The sequence below is a fragment of the Hordeum vulgare genome, chromosome 3H, assembly GCF_904849725.1.
Source record: "Hordeum vulgare subsp. vulgare chromosome 3H, MorexV3_pseudomolecules_assembly, whole genome shotgun sequence".
Lineage (NCBI taxonomy): Eukaryota > Viridiplantae > Streptophyta > Magnoliopsida > Poales > Poaceae > Hordeum > Hordeum vulgare.
In genome coordinates, this window is record NC_058520.1 from 72,677,391 (window position 1) to 72,694,050 (window position 16,660).

At 45.0% G+C, this 16,660-nt stretch overlaps 1 protein-coding gene across 1 annotated transcript; it reads right to left on the reverse strand.

Moving 5' to 3' along the window:
* Nucleotides 1–11,346: 11,346 nt before the first annotated feature.
* LOC123443016 (prefoldin subunit 6) lies at nucleotides 11,347–15,373 on the reverse strand. The gene is made up of 6 exons (XM_045119231.1): nucleotides 15,159–15,373; nucleotides 14,459–14,651; nucleotides 14,287–14,357; nucleotides 14,073–14,197; nucleotides 13,931–13,991; nucleotides 11,347–11,670 (listed from the first exon to the last, which is right to left on the reverse strand). Exons 2-6 carry the CDS (start codon nucleotides 14,550–14,552, stop codon nucleotides 11,617–11,619), a joined length of 405 nt encoding a protein of 134 aa, XP_044975166.1. The 5' UTR covers nucleotides 14,553–14,651; nucleotides 15,159–15,373; the 3' UTR covers nucleotides 11,347–11,616.
* Between the last annotated feature and the right edge of the window lie 1,287 nt (nucleotides 15,374–16,660).

Here is a 16,660-nt window from a genome sequence, read left to right on the forward strand (position 1 = left end):
ATTGTTAGAGGAGTTACTAGGAAAAGGCCTAGGAACATAGTTTCCTCTAAAAGCATTGTTGTTGCCAAAATTGTTCCTACCAACAAAATTAACGTCCAAACTAGCGTTGCTACTCTCAATCAAGGAAGATAGTGGCATCTCATTAGGATCTAAAGGAGCGTTTCTACTAGCAACCAAATTCATCAACTCGTCCATCTTAGCACTAAGCGAGTTAATTTCTTCTATAGCGTGTACCTTTTTGCTAGCACGTGACCTTTCAGTGTGCCACTGAGAGTAGTTGGTCATGATATTGTCTAGGAGTTTTGTAGCGTCTCCTAACGTGATTTCCATGAACGTTTACCTGAGGCGGAGTCCAAGATATTGCGAGAAGCGAAATTTAAACCAGCATAAAAGATTTGTATAATCATCCACAAACTCAAGCCATGAGCGGGACAATTTCTAATCATTAACTTCATCCTCTCCCAAGATTGTGCAACGTGTTCATGATCAAGTTGCTTGAAATTCATGATATCGTTACGTAAGGAGATAATCTTAGCCGGCGGAAAATACTTGGATATGTAAGCATATTTGCACTTATCCCAAGAATTGATACTATTTTTAGGCAAAAAAGAAAGCCAATTTTTTGCGCAATCTCGCCATGAGAAAGGAAAAAAGCTTCAACTTAATCACGTCATTATCCACATCTCTTTTCTTTTGCATATCGCAAAGCTCAATGAAGGTATTGAGATGGGATGCGACATCTTCACTAGGAAGGCCAGAGAATTGCTCTTTCATAACAAGATTCAGCAAAGCTGCATTGATTTCATACGAATCCGCACTAGTGGCGGGAGCAATCAGAGTACTAATAAAATCATTATTATTGGTACTCGAAAAGTCGCAAAGTTTGGTGTTTTCAGCCATGATGACTTCAGCAAACAAACAAGCACACAAGCAAGCAAGAAAATCGGCAAAGGAAAACGGCAAAAAGGCAAAAGTCAAAATAAAACGGCAAAGGAGAAAGGCAAATGAAAACGGCAAATGTGAAATGGGCGAGAGGAAAACGAGAGGCAACTGGCAAAAAAAGTAAATGCAAGAGATGAGTTTGTGAGACCTACTTGGATAGATCTCTCCTTCCACGGCAACGGCGCCAGAAATACTTCTGCTACTGCAACAAAAGACCTTCCAACGGCGCCAGAAACAAGCGTGCTCATGGGAGACTATTCTTGTCTTGATACTCCTCAGCAACGGCACCAGGAATCCTTCTGCTACGGCTATGCCTTTAGGGACTTCCTTGGCAAATATGCAAAGGATTCCCCCGTGGCCTTGGAGCCTTGCATTGGTGTTCCCTTGAAGCGGAAAGGGTGATGTAGCATAGCGACAGTAAGTATTTCCCTCAGTTTTGAGAACCAAGGTATCGATCCAGTGAAGGATTATCACAAGTACCTGCACAAACACAAAGAGCTTGCACCCAACGCTATGAAGGGGTTGTAAATCCCTTATAGATTGTTTGCCAAGTGAGAACTGAAAGCAAAAAGAAACAAAGCAAAGTAAAAGCGAAAGTGGAAACGATAGGTGTGAATAGACCCGGGGGGCCGTAGTGTTCACTAGTGGCTTCTCTCATGAAAGCAAGTAGACGGTGGGTGAACGAATTACTGTCGAGCAATTGATAGAACCACGCAAAGTCGTGACGTTATCTATGGCAATGATTATATCTATAGGTGTCACGTCCAAAACAAGTAGACCGATATTTCTGCATCTACTACTATTACTCCACACGTCGACCGCTATCCAGCATGCATCTAGAGTATTAAGTTCATGAGAACAGAGTAACGCCTTAAGCAAGATGACATGATGTAGATGGACAATCTCATATCTACGATAAAAGCCAATCTTGTTACCCTTGATGGCAACAACACGATGTGTGCCTTGCTGCCCCTTCTGTCACTGGGAAAGGTCACCACACGGTATGAACCCAAAACCAAGCACTTCTCCCATTGCAAGAATCATAGATCTAGTTGGCCAAACAAAACCCAAGACTCAGAGAGACTTACAAGGATATCAAATCATGCATAAAAGAAATCAGCAAAGACTCAAATATATATCATAGATAATCTGATCACAAATCCACAATTCATCGGATCTCGACAAACACACCTCCAAAGAGGATTACATCGGATAGATCTCCATGAAGATCATGGAGAACTTTGTATTGAAGATCCAAGAGAGAGAAGAAACCATCTAGCTATTAACTACGGACCGTAGGTCTGAAGTGAACTACTCATGAGTCATTGGAGGGGCGATGATGTTGATGAAGAAGCCCTCCAACTCCAAAGTCCCCTCCGGCAGAGCACCGGGAAGGGTCTCCAGATGAGATCTCGCGGAAACGGAAGCTTGTGGCGGTGGAAAAGTGTTTTCGTGGATGCCCTGATTTTTTCTCGATCTTTAGGGAATTTATAGGCCAAAGACCTAGGGCACGGGAGTGCCATGGGGGCCACAAGCTTGGTTGTCGTGGCCTCCCCCCTGGCCGCGGCAACAGGGCTTGTGGGGCCCCTGTGGCCCCACTGCATTGGCCCTCAAGCCTCCCGATCTTCTTCCATTCTGGAAAAATTTATTTCGGGGATTTTATTCCGTTTGGACTCCGTTCCAAAATCAGATCTGAAAAGAGTCAAAAACACAGAAACAACAGGAACTGGCGCTTGGCACTGAATTAATAAGTTAGTCCCAAAAAAGATATAAAAGGTAAACAAAACATCCAAAGTTGACAAGATAACAATGTGAAACCATCAAAAATTATAGATACGTTTGAGACGTATCACACAGCATGGCATACATTAGAGAGCCTACGGCTGAAGCGTAGGGGACAGTACTCATCTTCTCTCTATCTGATGCCGTGGTCGGTGACTGAGTCTTACTCAATCTCATACCTTGCAAAACTGGCAAGAACCCCTTCTTTGAGTTTTCCAAATTAAACTTCTTCAATATCTTGTCAAGGTATGTACTTTGCAAAAGACCTATGAGGCGTCTCGATCTATCTCTATAGATCTTGATGCCTAATATGTATGCAGCTTCTCCAAGGTCCTTCATCGAAAAACTCTTGTTCAAATAGGCCTTTATGTTCTCCAACATCTCTATATTATTCCCCATCAATAATATGTCATCCACATACAGTATGAGGAAAGCTACAGAGCTTCCACTCACTTTCTTGTACAGACAGGCTTCTCCATAAACCTGTACGAACCCAAACGCTTTAATCGCCTCATTAAAGCGAATGTTCCAACTCCGAGATGCTTGCACCAGCCCATAGATGGAGCGCTGGAGCTTGCACGCTTTCTTAGCTCCCTTAGGGTTGACAAAATCTTCTGGTTGCATCATATACAACTCTTCCTTAAGATTCCCGTTAAGGAACGTTGTTTTGACGTCCATTTGCCAAATTTCATAATCATGAAAAGCGGCAATTTCTAACATGATTCGAACTGACTTCAGCTTCGCTACGGGAGAGAAAGTCTCTTCGTAGTCAACTCCTTGAATTTTTCGAAAACCCTTTGCGACAAGTCGAGCTTTATAAACGGTCACATTACCGTTTGCATCAGTCTTCTTCTTGAAGATCCATTTATTTTCTATGGCTCGCCGATCATCGGGCAAGTCCACCAAAGTCCATACTTTGTTCTCATACATGGATCCTATCTCGGATTTCATAGCCTCAAGCCATTTGTTGGAATCCGGGCCTGACATTGCTTCTTCATAGTTCGAAGGTTCACCGTTGTCTAACAACATGATTCCCATCACAAGGTTTCCGTACCACTCTGGTGCGGAGCGTACCTTTGTGGACCTTCGCGGTTCAGTGGCAACTTGATCCAAAGTTTCATGATCATCATCATTAACTTCCTCTTCAGTTGGTGTAGGCGCCACATGAACAATTTCTCGCGCCGCGCTACTCTCCGGTTCAAGAGGGGGTGTAATTACCTCATCAAGTTCTACTTTCCTCCCACTTACTTCTTTCGAGAGAAACTCTTTCTCTAGAAAGGATCCTTTCTTGGCAACAAAGGTTTTACCTTCGAATCTAAGATAGAAGGTATACCCAATAGTTTCCTTAGGGTATCCTATGAATACGCATTTCTCCGCTTTGGGTTTGAGCTTCTCTGGTTAAAGTTTCTTCACATAAGCATCACAGCCCCAAACTTTAAGAAACGACAGCTTAGGTTTCTTGCCAAACCATAGTTCATACGGTGTTGTCTCAACGGATTTAGACGGTGCCCTATTTAAAGTGAATGCTGCAGTTTCTAATGCGTATCCCCAAAATGATAGCGGTAAGTCGGTAAGAGACATCATAGATCATACCATATCTAATAAAGTGTGATTACGACGTTCAGACACTCTGTTGCGTTGCGGTGTGCCAGGCGGCGTCAGTTGTGAAACGATTCCACACTTCCTTAGGTGTGTGCCAAACTCGTGACTCAAATATTCTCCTCCACGATCATATCGTAGACACTTAATTTTCCTGTCATGTTGATTCTCAACCTCACTCTGAAATTCCTTGAACTTTTCAAACGTCTCAGGTTTGTGCTTCATCAAGTAGATATACCCATACCTACTCAAATCATCGATGAGAGTGAGAACATAACAGTAGCCACCGCGAGCTTCAACGTTCATTGGACCACACACATCAGTATGTATTATTTCCAATAAGTCGATCGCTCTCTCCATTATTCCTAAGAATGGAGTCTTAGTCATCTTGCCCATGAGGCACGGTTCGCATGTGTCAAATGATTCAAAGTCAAGAGACTCTAATAGTCCATCAGTATGGAGCTTCTTCATGCGCTTAACACCGATATGACCAAGGCGGCAGTGCCACAAGTATGTGGGACTATCATTATCAACTTTACATCTTTTGGTACTCACACTATGAATATGTGTAACATCACGATCGAGATTCATCAAGAATAAACCATTCACCAGCGGAGCATGACCATAAAACATATCACTCATATAAATAGAACAACCATTATTCTCTGACTTAAATGAGTAGCCGTCTCGCATTAAGCAAGACCCTAATACAATATTCATGCTCAAAGCTGGTACTAAATAACAATTTTAAGGTTTAAAACTAATCCTGACGGTAGATGTAGAGGCAGCGTGCCGACGGCGATCACATCGACCTTGGAGCCATTCCCGTCGCGCATCGTCACCTCGTCCTTGGCCAGTCTCCGCTTATTCCGCAGTTCCTGCTTTGAGTTGCAAATGTGAGCTACAGCACCGGTATCAAATACCCAGGAACTACTACGAGCGCTCGTAAGGTACACATCAATAACATGTATATCACATATACCTTTAACGTTGTCAGCCTTCTTGTCCGCTAAGTACTTGGGGCAGTTCCGCTTCCAGTGACCTTTTCCCTTGCAATAGAAGCACTCAGTCTCAGGCTTGGGTCCATTCTTTTTCTTCTTCCCGGCATCTTGCTTACCGGGTGCGGCAACGGCTTTGCCGTCTTTCTTGAAGTTCTTCTTACCCTTGTCTTTCTTGAAACTGGTGGTCTTATTGACCATCAACACTTGATGCTCTTTCTTGATTTCTACTTCTGCAGACTTGAGCATCGAGTACAACTCGGGAATGGTCTTTTCCATCCCTTGCATGTTGTAGTTCAGCACAAAACCTTTGTAGCTTGGTGGGAGAGACTGGAGGATTCTGTCAATTATAGCGTCATCCGAAAGTTCGACTCCAAGTGAAGTCAGACGACCGTGTAACCCAGACATTTTGAGTATGTGCTCACTGACAAAACTGTTCTCGTGCATCTTACAGCTAAAGAACTTGTCGGAGACTTCATATCTCATGGCACGGGCATGAGCTTGAAAAACTAGTTTCAGCTCTTGGAACATCTCATATGCATCGTGTTGCTCAAAACGCCTTTGGAGCCCCGTTTCCAAATTGTATAACATGCCACACCTAATCAGAGAGTAGTCATCACTCCGCGTTTGCCAGACGTTCAGAATGTCCTCGGCTGCTGCAGGAGCAGGAGGGTCACCTAGCGGCGCATCAAGGACATAAGCCTTTTTAGCTGCTTCAAGTATGAGCTTCAAGTTGCGGACCAAGTACGCATAGTTGCTACCATCATCTTTCAGCTTGTTTTTCTCTAGGAATGCGTTGAAATTGAGGTTGACGTTGGCCGTCTACAATATTTATAAAGACAACTTTTAGACTAAGTTCATGACAATTAAGTTCATTTAATCAAATTAAGTATGAACTCCCACTTAAATCGACATCCCTCTAGTCATCTAAGTGATACATGATCCATGTTGACTAACCCGTGTCCGATCGTCACGTGAGACGGACTAGTCGTCATGGTGAGCAACTTCATGCTGATCATATTCAACCATACAACTCATGTTCGACCTTTAGGTCTCTTGTATTCGAGGTCATGTATGTACATGCTAAGCTCGTCGAGTCAACCTAAGTGTTTCGCGTGTGTAAATCTGGCTTACACCCGTTGTATGCGAACATTAGAATCTATCACACCCGATCATCACGTGGTGCTTCGAGACAACGATCCTTCGCAACGGTGCACACTTAGGGGAATACGTTCTCGAAATTTTTAAGAGGGATCATCTTATTATGCTACCGTCGTTCTAACCAATAAGATGAAAAACATGATAAACATCACATGCAATCATATAGTGACATGATATGGCCATTATCATCTTTGCTCTTTCAATCTCCATCTTCAGGCATCGCATGATCATCATTGTCACCGGTGTGACACCATGATCTCCATCGTTGTGTCTCCGTGAAGTCGTCATGCCAACTACTACTACCACTACTACTATAGCTAACTGTTAGCAATGAAGTAAAAGTAGTAAACACATGGTGTTGCATCTCATACAATAAATTAAGACAACTCCTATGGCTCCTGCCGGTTGTCATACTCATCGACATGCAAGTCATGAATCCTATTACAATAGCATGATCATCTCATACATCACACATGCAACATCACAACTTTGTCCATATCACATCACATGTCAAACCCTGCAAAAACAAGTTAGACGTCCTCTAATTGTTGTTGCAAGTTTTACGTGGCTGATTTGGGTTTCTAGCAAGAACGCCTTCTTACCTACGTGACAGCCACAACGATGATATGCCAAAGCTATTTACCCTTCATAAGGACCCTTTTCATCAAATCCAATCCGACTAGAGTGGGAGAGACAGACACCCGCTAGCCACTTTTATGCACGGTGTGCATGTCTGTCGGTGGAACCTGTCTCACGTAAGTGTACGTGTAAGGTCGGTCCGGGCCGCTTCATCCCACAATACCGCCGGAAAAGAATAAGACTAATAGCGGCAAGCAATTGACAAATCATCGCCCACAACCTTTTGTGTTCTACTCGTGCATAGAATCTACGCATAGAAAACCTGGCTCGGATGCCACTGTTGGGTAACGTAGCATAAATTCAAAATTTTCCTACGCCATATTCAGATCTTCCTATGGAGAGACCAGCAATGAGAGAGGGGTGAGTGCATCTTCATACCTTTGAAGATCGCTAAGCGGAAGCGTTGCAAGAACGCGGTTGATGGAGTCGTACTCGCGGCGATTCAGATCGCGGTGTTATTCCGATCTAGTGCTGAACCACGACACCTCCGCGTTCAACACACGTGCAGCCCGGTGACGTCTCCCGCACCTTGATCCAACGAGGAGGAGGGAGAGGTTGGGGAAGATCTATGGCAGCACGATGGCGTGGTGTCGATGGAGAGACGAGGTCTCCCAGCAGGGCTTCGCCAAGCACCGTGGGAGAGGAGGAAGGAGGGGAGCAGGGCTGCGCCGAGGGAGAGGGAAAACTGTGTGCAAAACAGCCCCAAAACCCTCTCTATATATAGGAGGAGGGGAGGGGTGCGCCACCCCTAGGGTTCCCCCCCTAGGTGGTGTGGCAGCCCAGATTTGAGAGGGGGCGGCGGCCAGGGTAGGGAGAGGGGGGCGCACCCCTAGGTGGGCCTTAGGCCCACCAGCGCCTAGGGTTTCCCTTGCCTCCCTCTTTGGTGCGCATGGGCTGGGTGTCGGGGGCACACCAGCCCACCAAGGGGCTGGTTCCCTCCCGCACTTGGCCCACGTAGCCCTCCGGAGCTTGTGGCCCCTCCCGGTGGGCCTCTGGAACCCTTCCGGTGGTCCCAACACTTTGCCGGTGGTGCCCGAAACATTTCCGGCGTCCAAACCCATCCATCCTATATATCAATCTTTACCTCCGGACCATTGCGGAGCTCCTCGTGATGTTCGGGATCTCATCCAGGACTCCGAACATGTTGGCTCCCACATGTTCCACGATGATCTCATCGGATGAACCACGATGTCAAGGATTCAATCAATCCCATATACAATTCCCTTTGTCTGTCGGTATAGAACTTGCCCGAGATTCGATCGTCGGTATGCCTATACCTTGTTCAATCTCGTTACCGGTAAGTCTCTTTACTCGTTCCGTAGCACGTCATCCTGTGACTAACTCCTTAGTCACATTGAGCTCATGATGATGTTCTACCGAGTGGACCCAGAGATACCTCTCCGTCACACGGAGTGAAAAATCCCGATCTCGATTCGTACCAACCTAACAGACACTCTCGGAGGTACTCGTAGTGCACCTTTATAGTCACCCAATTACGTTGTGACGTTTGATACGCCCAAAGCACTCCTACGGTATCCGGGAGTTGCACAATCTCACGGTCGAAGGAAAAGACACTTGACATTAGAAAAGCTTTAGCATACAAACAATACGATCCAGTGCTATGCTTAGGATTGGATCTTGTCCATCACATCATTCTCCCAATGATGTGATCCCGTTATCAATGACATCTAATGCCCATGATCAGGAAACCATGACCATCTATTGATTAACGAGCTAGCCAACTAGAGGCTTGCTAGGGACACGTTGTGATCTATTTATTCACACATGTATTATTGTTTCCTGTTAATACAATTATAGCATGAACAATAGACGATTATCATGAACAAGGAAATATGATAATAACCATTTTATTATTGCCTCTAGGGCATATTTCCAACACCCGCCCCCACCGTGTCGTTGGCGCTGCCACTATTTTTCCGGCCGCCTCCTCACTACTCACCCCCCGACCGTCCATACCAAACCACGTCTCGCCATGGCCGCCATCATGCCCGCGCTTTCGTAGGAGTTTTGGATGTCGCGGTCGTATCCGGTGCCAGAGGGGATACGACCGCCGACGACGCGTGTCGACCACGACAGCTTCCGTCGGGTGCTCCAAAGCGACTTGTAGCCGGCCGCCAAACGCCCCTGCTGCATGAAGATGATCTTCCCGGCCTCTTTGCCACCACGACCGTAAGGTGTTTGACACTTTGCCCATAAAGGTATGGACAGTGAAGATGTTTTTTTCTTCAACCACTTCATGTGTTCATCGGATGATTCGTCCTCGGATGACGAAGATCTTGTGGTGGCTGCACTGGTCGTTCACGACCACATTGAAAGGCAGTGGCCTCCGTACAGGGGTCAGTCCCGGGTCGTGCTCCCAACTTGAACCGCAACAGAGAGAGAGGCCACGCCATGCTCTATGCCGATTACTTTGAGAATACCGCGCTCCTCAAACCAGAGAAATTTTGCCGCCGTTTCGTATGGCAAGGCATGTATTCAATCGTATCCGAGAGGGAGTGGTTCGTCATGACCCATTCTTCGAGTGCAAAACGGATGTCCTTGGCAAGCTTGGATTCTTCTCTTATCAGAAATGCACTGCGGCCATCTGCATGCTTGGCAGCATAGATTGTATGCACTGGGAGTGGAAGAACAGTTCATTTGCTTGGCAGGGCCAGTACAAGGGGCATGTGAAAGCGTGTGTTGTCATATTAGAAGCGGTGGCTTCGCAAGATCTTTGGATATGGCATCTTTCTTCTACATGACAGGTTCTCATAATGATATCAACGTGCTACATCTTTCTCCAGTCTTCGCAAGGCTTGCAGAAGGCCACTCCCCACCTATCAACTTTGAGGTCAATGGCCACCATTACAACAAGGGATACTACCTAGCTGATGGTATATATTCTCGATGGTCAACTTTTGTGAAGACAATCTCAAAACGCGAAGGTGAGAAGAGACAGAGATTTGCTCAAATGCAAGAGAGTGCTAGAAAGGATGTAGAGCGTGCTTTTGGTATGCTTCAATCCCGATGGGGTATCGTTCGAAACCCTGCACTGACATTGAATAAAGGGAAGCTTTGGGAGGTGATGACTACTTGTGTGATCATGCACAACATGATCGTCAAGGACGAGCGTGATAACAGCATCTTCGATCAAGGATTTGATTTTCAGGGTAAAAATATTGAGCCCCTGCACCAAGAACCGGCCACGTTGAATAGTTTATCCAATTTCATCATGAAGTGCGTGATTGGCACACTCATTTGGAGCTGTTAAATGACTTGGTTGAGCACATGTGGAATCATATTGGCAACCAATAGATATATTGGTTCATTATATTTATTCAAGACAATTTTGATTTGGTTGTAAAATTATTTTATTCGAGATAATTTTCGATTAGGTTGTAAAACTATTTTTATTTAAGACAATTTGAACGTGCAAACATTGATAAATATGAATATATAGGTATATTGACCGTGACGAACAGGATACGACCAAAGGATGCATCCACATGTTGGACACACGGTCACCCCAAAAAAAGACCCAAACACGCTCCCATTGCCCGTACCAAACAGACATCCGTTTAGAGTTGTGCTCTGAAGTTGGCCTAATGGACTCAGTCGATGCATGCACTCCCGTATCACCTCCTCCTCTGGGTTATCGGTTGATACCAAATTTCACAGGTTATGTGCGGGGGCGACTTGGAAGTGCAAACCACACGGTCAGTCGTAGAGTAGCCGATCAACTACATTTAGGTGGATAACAGGATTTTGATGTTCAATATTTGGTGTATATACGAGTCAAGTCGACCGATCAACTCCTCAAATTTTCTCGCAAAATAGCCAAATTTGCATCTCTTCTCATAGATAGAGATGTCTGTATCACATTCATACCTTGATCCACCCTCAAGTGCTCCCATGGTTGCCCAAAACTGCTCCCAAGAAACCACACGAAAGCACTTTATTGGGCCAGTCATGAGACCAAAACCCTTAAAGCAAGACGATGTTCCATCTCGCAATAGTCACCTTGCAGTAGGCGAGCCCTATTTAGCGCAGAATAGGAGCACTCCCTCCAAGACATTAGACAAAATTATCTCAAAAATATAAGATAACCGGCAAAATTCACATACTCAAATATCAATGTCTCCCACACAAAATTAAAAAAACTTTCCAACATCATTGCCAAAAATGAATCTATTAATCAACATAAGCAAAGATAGAAGAAATAAAATGGTGCATGAGAAAATTGATTCAATTCCTTCTCAAAACAAAAGTCAATTCAAGTATATCACACTGGAAACCAGCAAGAGGTACATCTTCAACCGAGCATCCATTCCCAAACAAAATCTCTCACTACACACACCTTGAACATCTCTCAATCTCTGAACACTAGAGATCTCTTTCACCTTTTTAGGGGATAGATAACACAAGGCAACTAACTTCTCCTTGTACAGACCCAACATATGGGAGGACAAAGGACCTAATGCAGGGATCCCTTCATTTACGCCTGCGCCTTCGCTTGTACGGCCTGCATCTTCTGTTGCAGCCTGATTATCTGCTTAGCAAAAATACATTAACAAAAAGAAGCTGGACAATTCTTCCAAGCATCACAGAGTTAACTGAATACAGTCATACGTTATTGCGGGTAGCTAATTTCATGGTACAGCAGTGAATGATCGTGATGAGGATGACCATCATGGAGGTAGAACTTAAGGGCCTCTTTTATTCAAAGCAATCTATTATATTGTCCCTATTTCAAAGCTTATTTGATTTATAGGATTAGAACCCATAAAATCTTGGGACTACTTTGCATGCAATTCCAAAGGAATATTTCTGTTGGATTCAACCTCATAGAGATTTTCTTTTGTTTCTATGACTACTATGGGGCACACCTAATCTTTCGAAGAAATAAAATTACTCCTATTCCGTATTCATCTATTTCCAGTAACCAACAGGCATATATACTTCAACATGTTATGCCATTTAATTCTAGATTTTTCATATTCCTGCGTTCTTGGATTCATGTGAACCGAATAGGGCCGAAGTGGTTTGTTTGGATACTGATAATTAGATGTGAGATTTTGGAAAACAAGTTTTCAGAGGATTTTTAGGAAAAGAAGTTTTGGTTAATTTTTCTGTTAAGGCAAGTATATGCTATTTGGATGGGGGAAATAGGAAAACGCGATTTGCATTTTCCAGATCTATCGCCTCCACACAACTTTTCTCCACTACCGCTCACATGAATAGGAAGCAGCTGTTCCATCCTACACAGCACCTCTTGGTCAGAACACCTCCGACATGTTTGTGTGGTCCTCCTCATACTGCATCAACAGCACCTCTTCATCAAGTGCTCTAAGTGCTCTTCCGGCGAGACCACTGTCGCATATCTCGGGCACATGATTTCATTCAAGGGTGTGGCTATAGATCAACAAAAGGTGCAGGCTGTAGCTGATTGGCCGGCACCCAAGTCTGTATGGGCAGTGTGTGGCTTCTTAGGATTAGCTGGCTACTAGTGTAAATTCAACCGTGACACTGGCACCATCGCTGCAAGCCCCACCACTCCACCAGGCTCCTCCAGAAGGAGGCATTTGCATGGACGACTGAGGCCACCACAACCTTTGCTTCCTTGCAGACCGCTCTCACCACAGGGCCCGTGCTGCACCCCCCTGATTTCGCCCTCAACTTTTGGTGGAATGTGATGCATCTGGCAGCAGGTTCGGGGTTATTTTGCATCAAGGTAAAGGGCCGCTGGCCACATGCCAAACTAGCAGCCTATGAGAGGGAGCTCATGGGCCTTGACATGTGTGGCACCGGCAACCATACCCATGGGGCGGACGTTTGTGGTACATATAGATCATTACAGTTTGAAATTTTTGCTTGAGCAGCGTTTGTGTACGATACCACAGCATCACTGGGGCAGCAAGCTGCTTGGGTTTGATTTCCAAGTTGAATTCAAGCCCGGGAACCAGAACCTTGTTGTTTTATGTATAAATCTGATTATTTTTCCCCTGGAATAGCGCACTGGATTAGCCTGCTACCAAACCATTCTATACCAAGAGTCAAACCGGAACTGCCGCCGGAATGGTACTGACATGGTGCGGATAACAGTCAGGCAAGCTTGACATTTGACGGAGTACAAAATTGATGTCACCTTAAGTAGTGCAGAGATTTGGTCATGTGATGGCTACTGCCAAATAATCCTAGCTAGCCGGATTAAGTTTAGAAATAGATAATGAAATAAGGAAACAAGGTAGCATGAGGTCACAGTATATATATACAAGTACTACCATGTTTTGTCACACCATTTGGTTCTCTGTCATGCACTAAATCCTCTCATAAATCTTAATAATGGTGGAATTATTTTAACCCTGTCTACTTCCTCCATAATTTCCTCTCCACTCAGGGCCATATGTAGTTTCCCTCTTTATTACCTCACATCATTATCATATTTCTCGAACAATGTCATTGTCATTTTTCAATTTCCATCAGTGTCACTGTACCCAGCTCAACTTAAAAAATTTCAAACTAATGCACTATACACTATACAGACAAAGTTTAGAAAATGCCACACATGTTAGCATTGTGCAGCTCTACAAATTCAATGACACCATAACTATGTTGTTCAAAAAAGTCAGAGAGATGACAGAACATATGGTTTACCAAGACAATTACAGTTGCTCCCGCACTCCAAACAAGTCCTAACGGTTTTCACATACCAAAAATTAATCTAGGCAAGTTCCACATATCATCTTCTAATGGTTTTCCTTATGTGGTCAAGTAGCCCAAACAAAATTGATAAGAAAACAGTAACATACTGATTCCTTCTTGCTATTCTGTTTCTCCTCCAAGTCCTTAAGTGCCCGATCCATCCTCTTTCTGCAAAGAAAGTAATTCCCCACCTTCATCACAGCATCAAAACAATTCAAAACCGATACAGATCAGTTCATAGCCACTCACAGCTCAGCCGAGATGTACTCGATGCGCTTCTTGATGTTGGCCTTCGCTTCCGCGACGTCCTGCTTGACCAACACTGGCCCGATCAGCTTGTACACGTTCGCCCCTTCATTCAGCAGCTCCAGCTCCTACGCACAAAGCCAAACTAGATCAAACCAGGTACTCACACAAATCACCAATCGGAACGGAGTTGAACCAAGGAAGCGCGGGTTCGTGCCTTGAGGACGAGTTCGTTCTCGCCGACCTGGATGGTGAACTGCTTGCGGACCTCGTGGTTCTTGGAGATGTCTGCGAGGGGAGCAGAAGAGATAGAGTTAGGGTTGCGAGGTGGGAGGGACGGGTTCCTCTCCCCTTTTCTCAGGATTTGCCGGCCAGGAAAGCGCACGTGCCTTTCTGGATCTTGCTGAGGACGTTGGCCTGGGACTCGAGGTCGCGCTGCATCTCACGTACTGCAGCCGGTGCCAGTGCCAACGACGACGACATGGTCTGCCGCTGCTTCCTCCACCACCGCCGGCTTCGCGCGTGGGAGTGTAAATGTAGATGTGGCGCTGTCTTCCTTGTTTCCGGGTTTGCGCTTTCTGCCTGAAACAGCATGGAGAGCGACAAAATAAAATTAGATCTCTGCATGTGACTCCTTTGAGCATAGCTAGCTCATGGATAAGAACATATTTCATTTGTATTCTCGACAAACTACACTGCAGTTTAGGAAAATGTTTGGCCCAAAAGATTGGGCGTATGAGATGGATACAGAAGGAGTAAATCTACATCACCAAAACTACAACAAAGCAACGGGCAGCACATTCCGGACAGCAAGATCAAATAATTCTCTGGCGCATCTCAAAATAAATAATACGTAAATAAACAAAAGGGATCTAGCGCCCAGTTCTACGCTCCAAATGAGAATCCTACAAGCTCCGAGATCCCAAGCATACAACCAGCGTATCGACACAAACGTCGACGGACGGAAGAACCCCCAAAGACACTGGCAACAGCAGGCTCCATACGGGGCGCGCGGAGTCCCTAGAAGAGCCTCGATTTTTCGCAGCACAGACGAAAGAAAAACAAAGATCAATTGAGACTAGGGTTTACCCAGAAAGACAAAGGTCGCTCGGGGCGGATCTCCAACGTGGGAGAGCAAGCGGAGCGGCAGTCCCGGCCGGTGGTTCAGGAGGAGATCGCGGTCTGTAGGGGTAGGGGATGGAGAAGCTCTAGCCGAGGATGGCGGCAGTGGCGGCGGCCGGCGGCTGAAGTAATCGGGAGCGGCGGTGAGAGGGCCTGTTTGGTTGGGTCACCTGGGCTCCATGCGGGAAAAATAGGTGACAGGTCTGGGCCTGAAAATCGAATGAAATTAGGCTGACCAGGCTGCCTGGGCTTATATGGTGTTTGTTGCTATCTGGGCCTGGACTAATACTGAGTACTGTGCTAATTTCTTACTCCTTCCCTTTCAGAATATAATGCATATGGTAACAAAAGACATGGAAAGGAGAGCTATCCAACACACATCATCACCTCACTTTTAGCTAGTCTCTGTTTATTCCGTAGCTTTTATTTTGAGTTACTAACACTTAGCAACTGAACCGGTATCTAATACCCCGGTGATACTAGGAGTACTGGTAAAGTACACATCAATATCATGTATATCCAATATACTTTTGTCGACTACGGCAGCCTTCTCATCTACCAAGTAACTAGGGTAGTTCCATTCCACTGATCGTTCCACTCATAATAGAAACACTTAGTCTCGGGTTTGGGTTTAACCATGGGTTTCTTCACTAGAGCGGCAACTGGTTTGCCTTTCATGAAGTATCCCTTCTTACCCTTGCCCTTCTCGAAACTAGTGATTTTACTAACCATCAACACTTGATGCTCCTACTTGATTTCTACCTTCGCGGTGTCAAACATCACGAATAACTCAAGGATCATCATCTCTATCCCTGATACGTTATAGTTCATCACGAAGCTCCAGTAGCTTGGTGGCAGTGACTTTGAAGAACCATCACTATCTCATCCGGAGGATTAACTCCCACTCGATTCAAGTGATTGTAGCACTCAGATAATCTGAGTACATGCTCAACGATTGAGATTTTCTCCCTTACTTTGTAGACAAAGAATCTTGTCGGAGGTCTCATACCTCTCAACAAGGGCACGAGCCTGAAATCCCAATTTCATCTCTTGGAACATCTCGTATGTCCCGCGACGTTCGAAACATCTTCAGCGCCTCAACTCTAAGCCGTTTAGCATTACACACTAAACTATCACGTAGTCATCAAAAACATGTATGTGAGATGTTCGCAACATCCACAGACGACGCTCGAGGTTCAGCACACCGTGCAGTGCATTAAGGACATAAGCCTTCTGCGCAGCAATGAGGACAATCCTTAGTTTATGGACCCAGTCCGCATAATTGCTACTATCTGTTAGAGCATATATCTCCATATGTGGTTTTGGTAATTGATGACAATTCCTATGGACTAATGGTTGCCTTAAGTTATATTTATAGGATTTGTCCATAGGCACTTCTTGAAGTTCATCTGTTGGGTTCAAGGAGTTTATATGATGATCAAGATGGTATTCAAGGTATTATCCAAAGA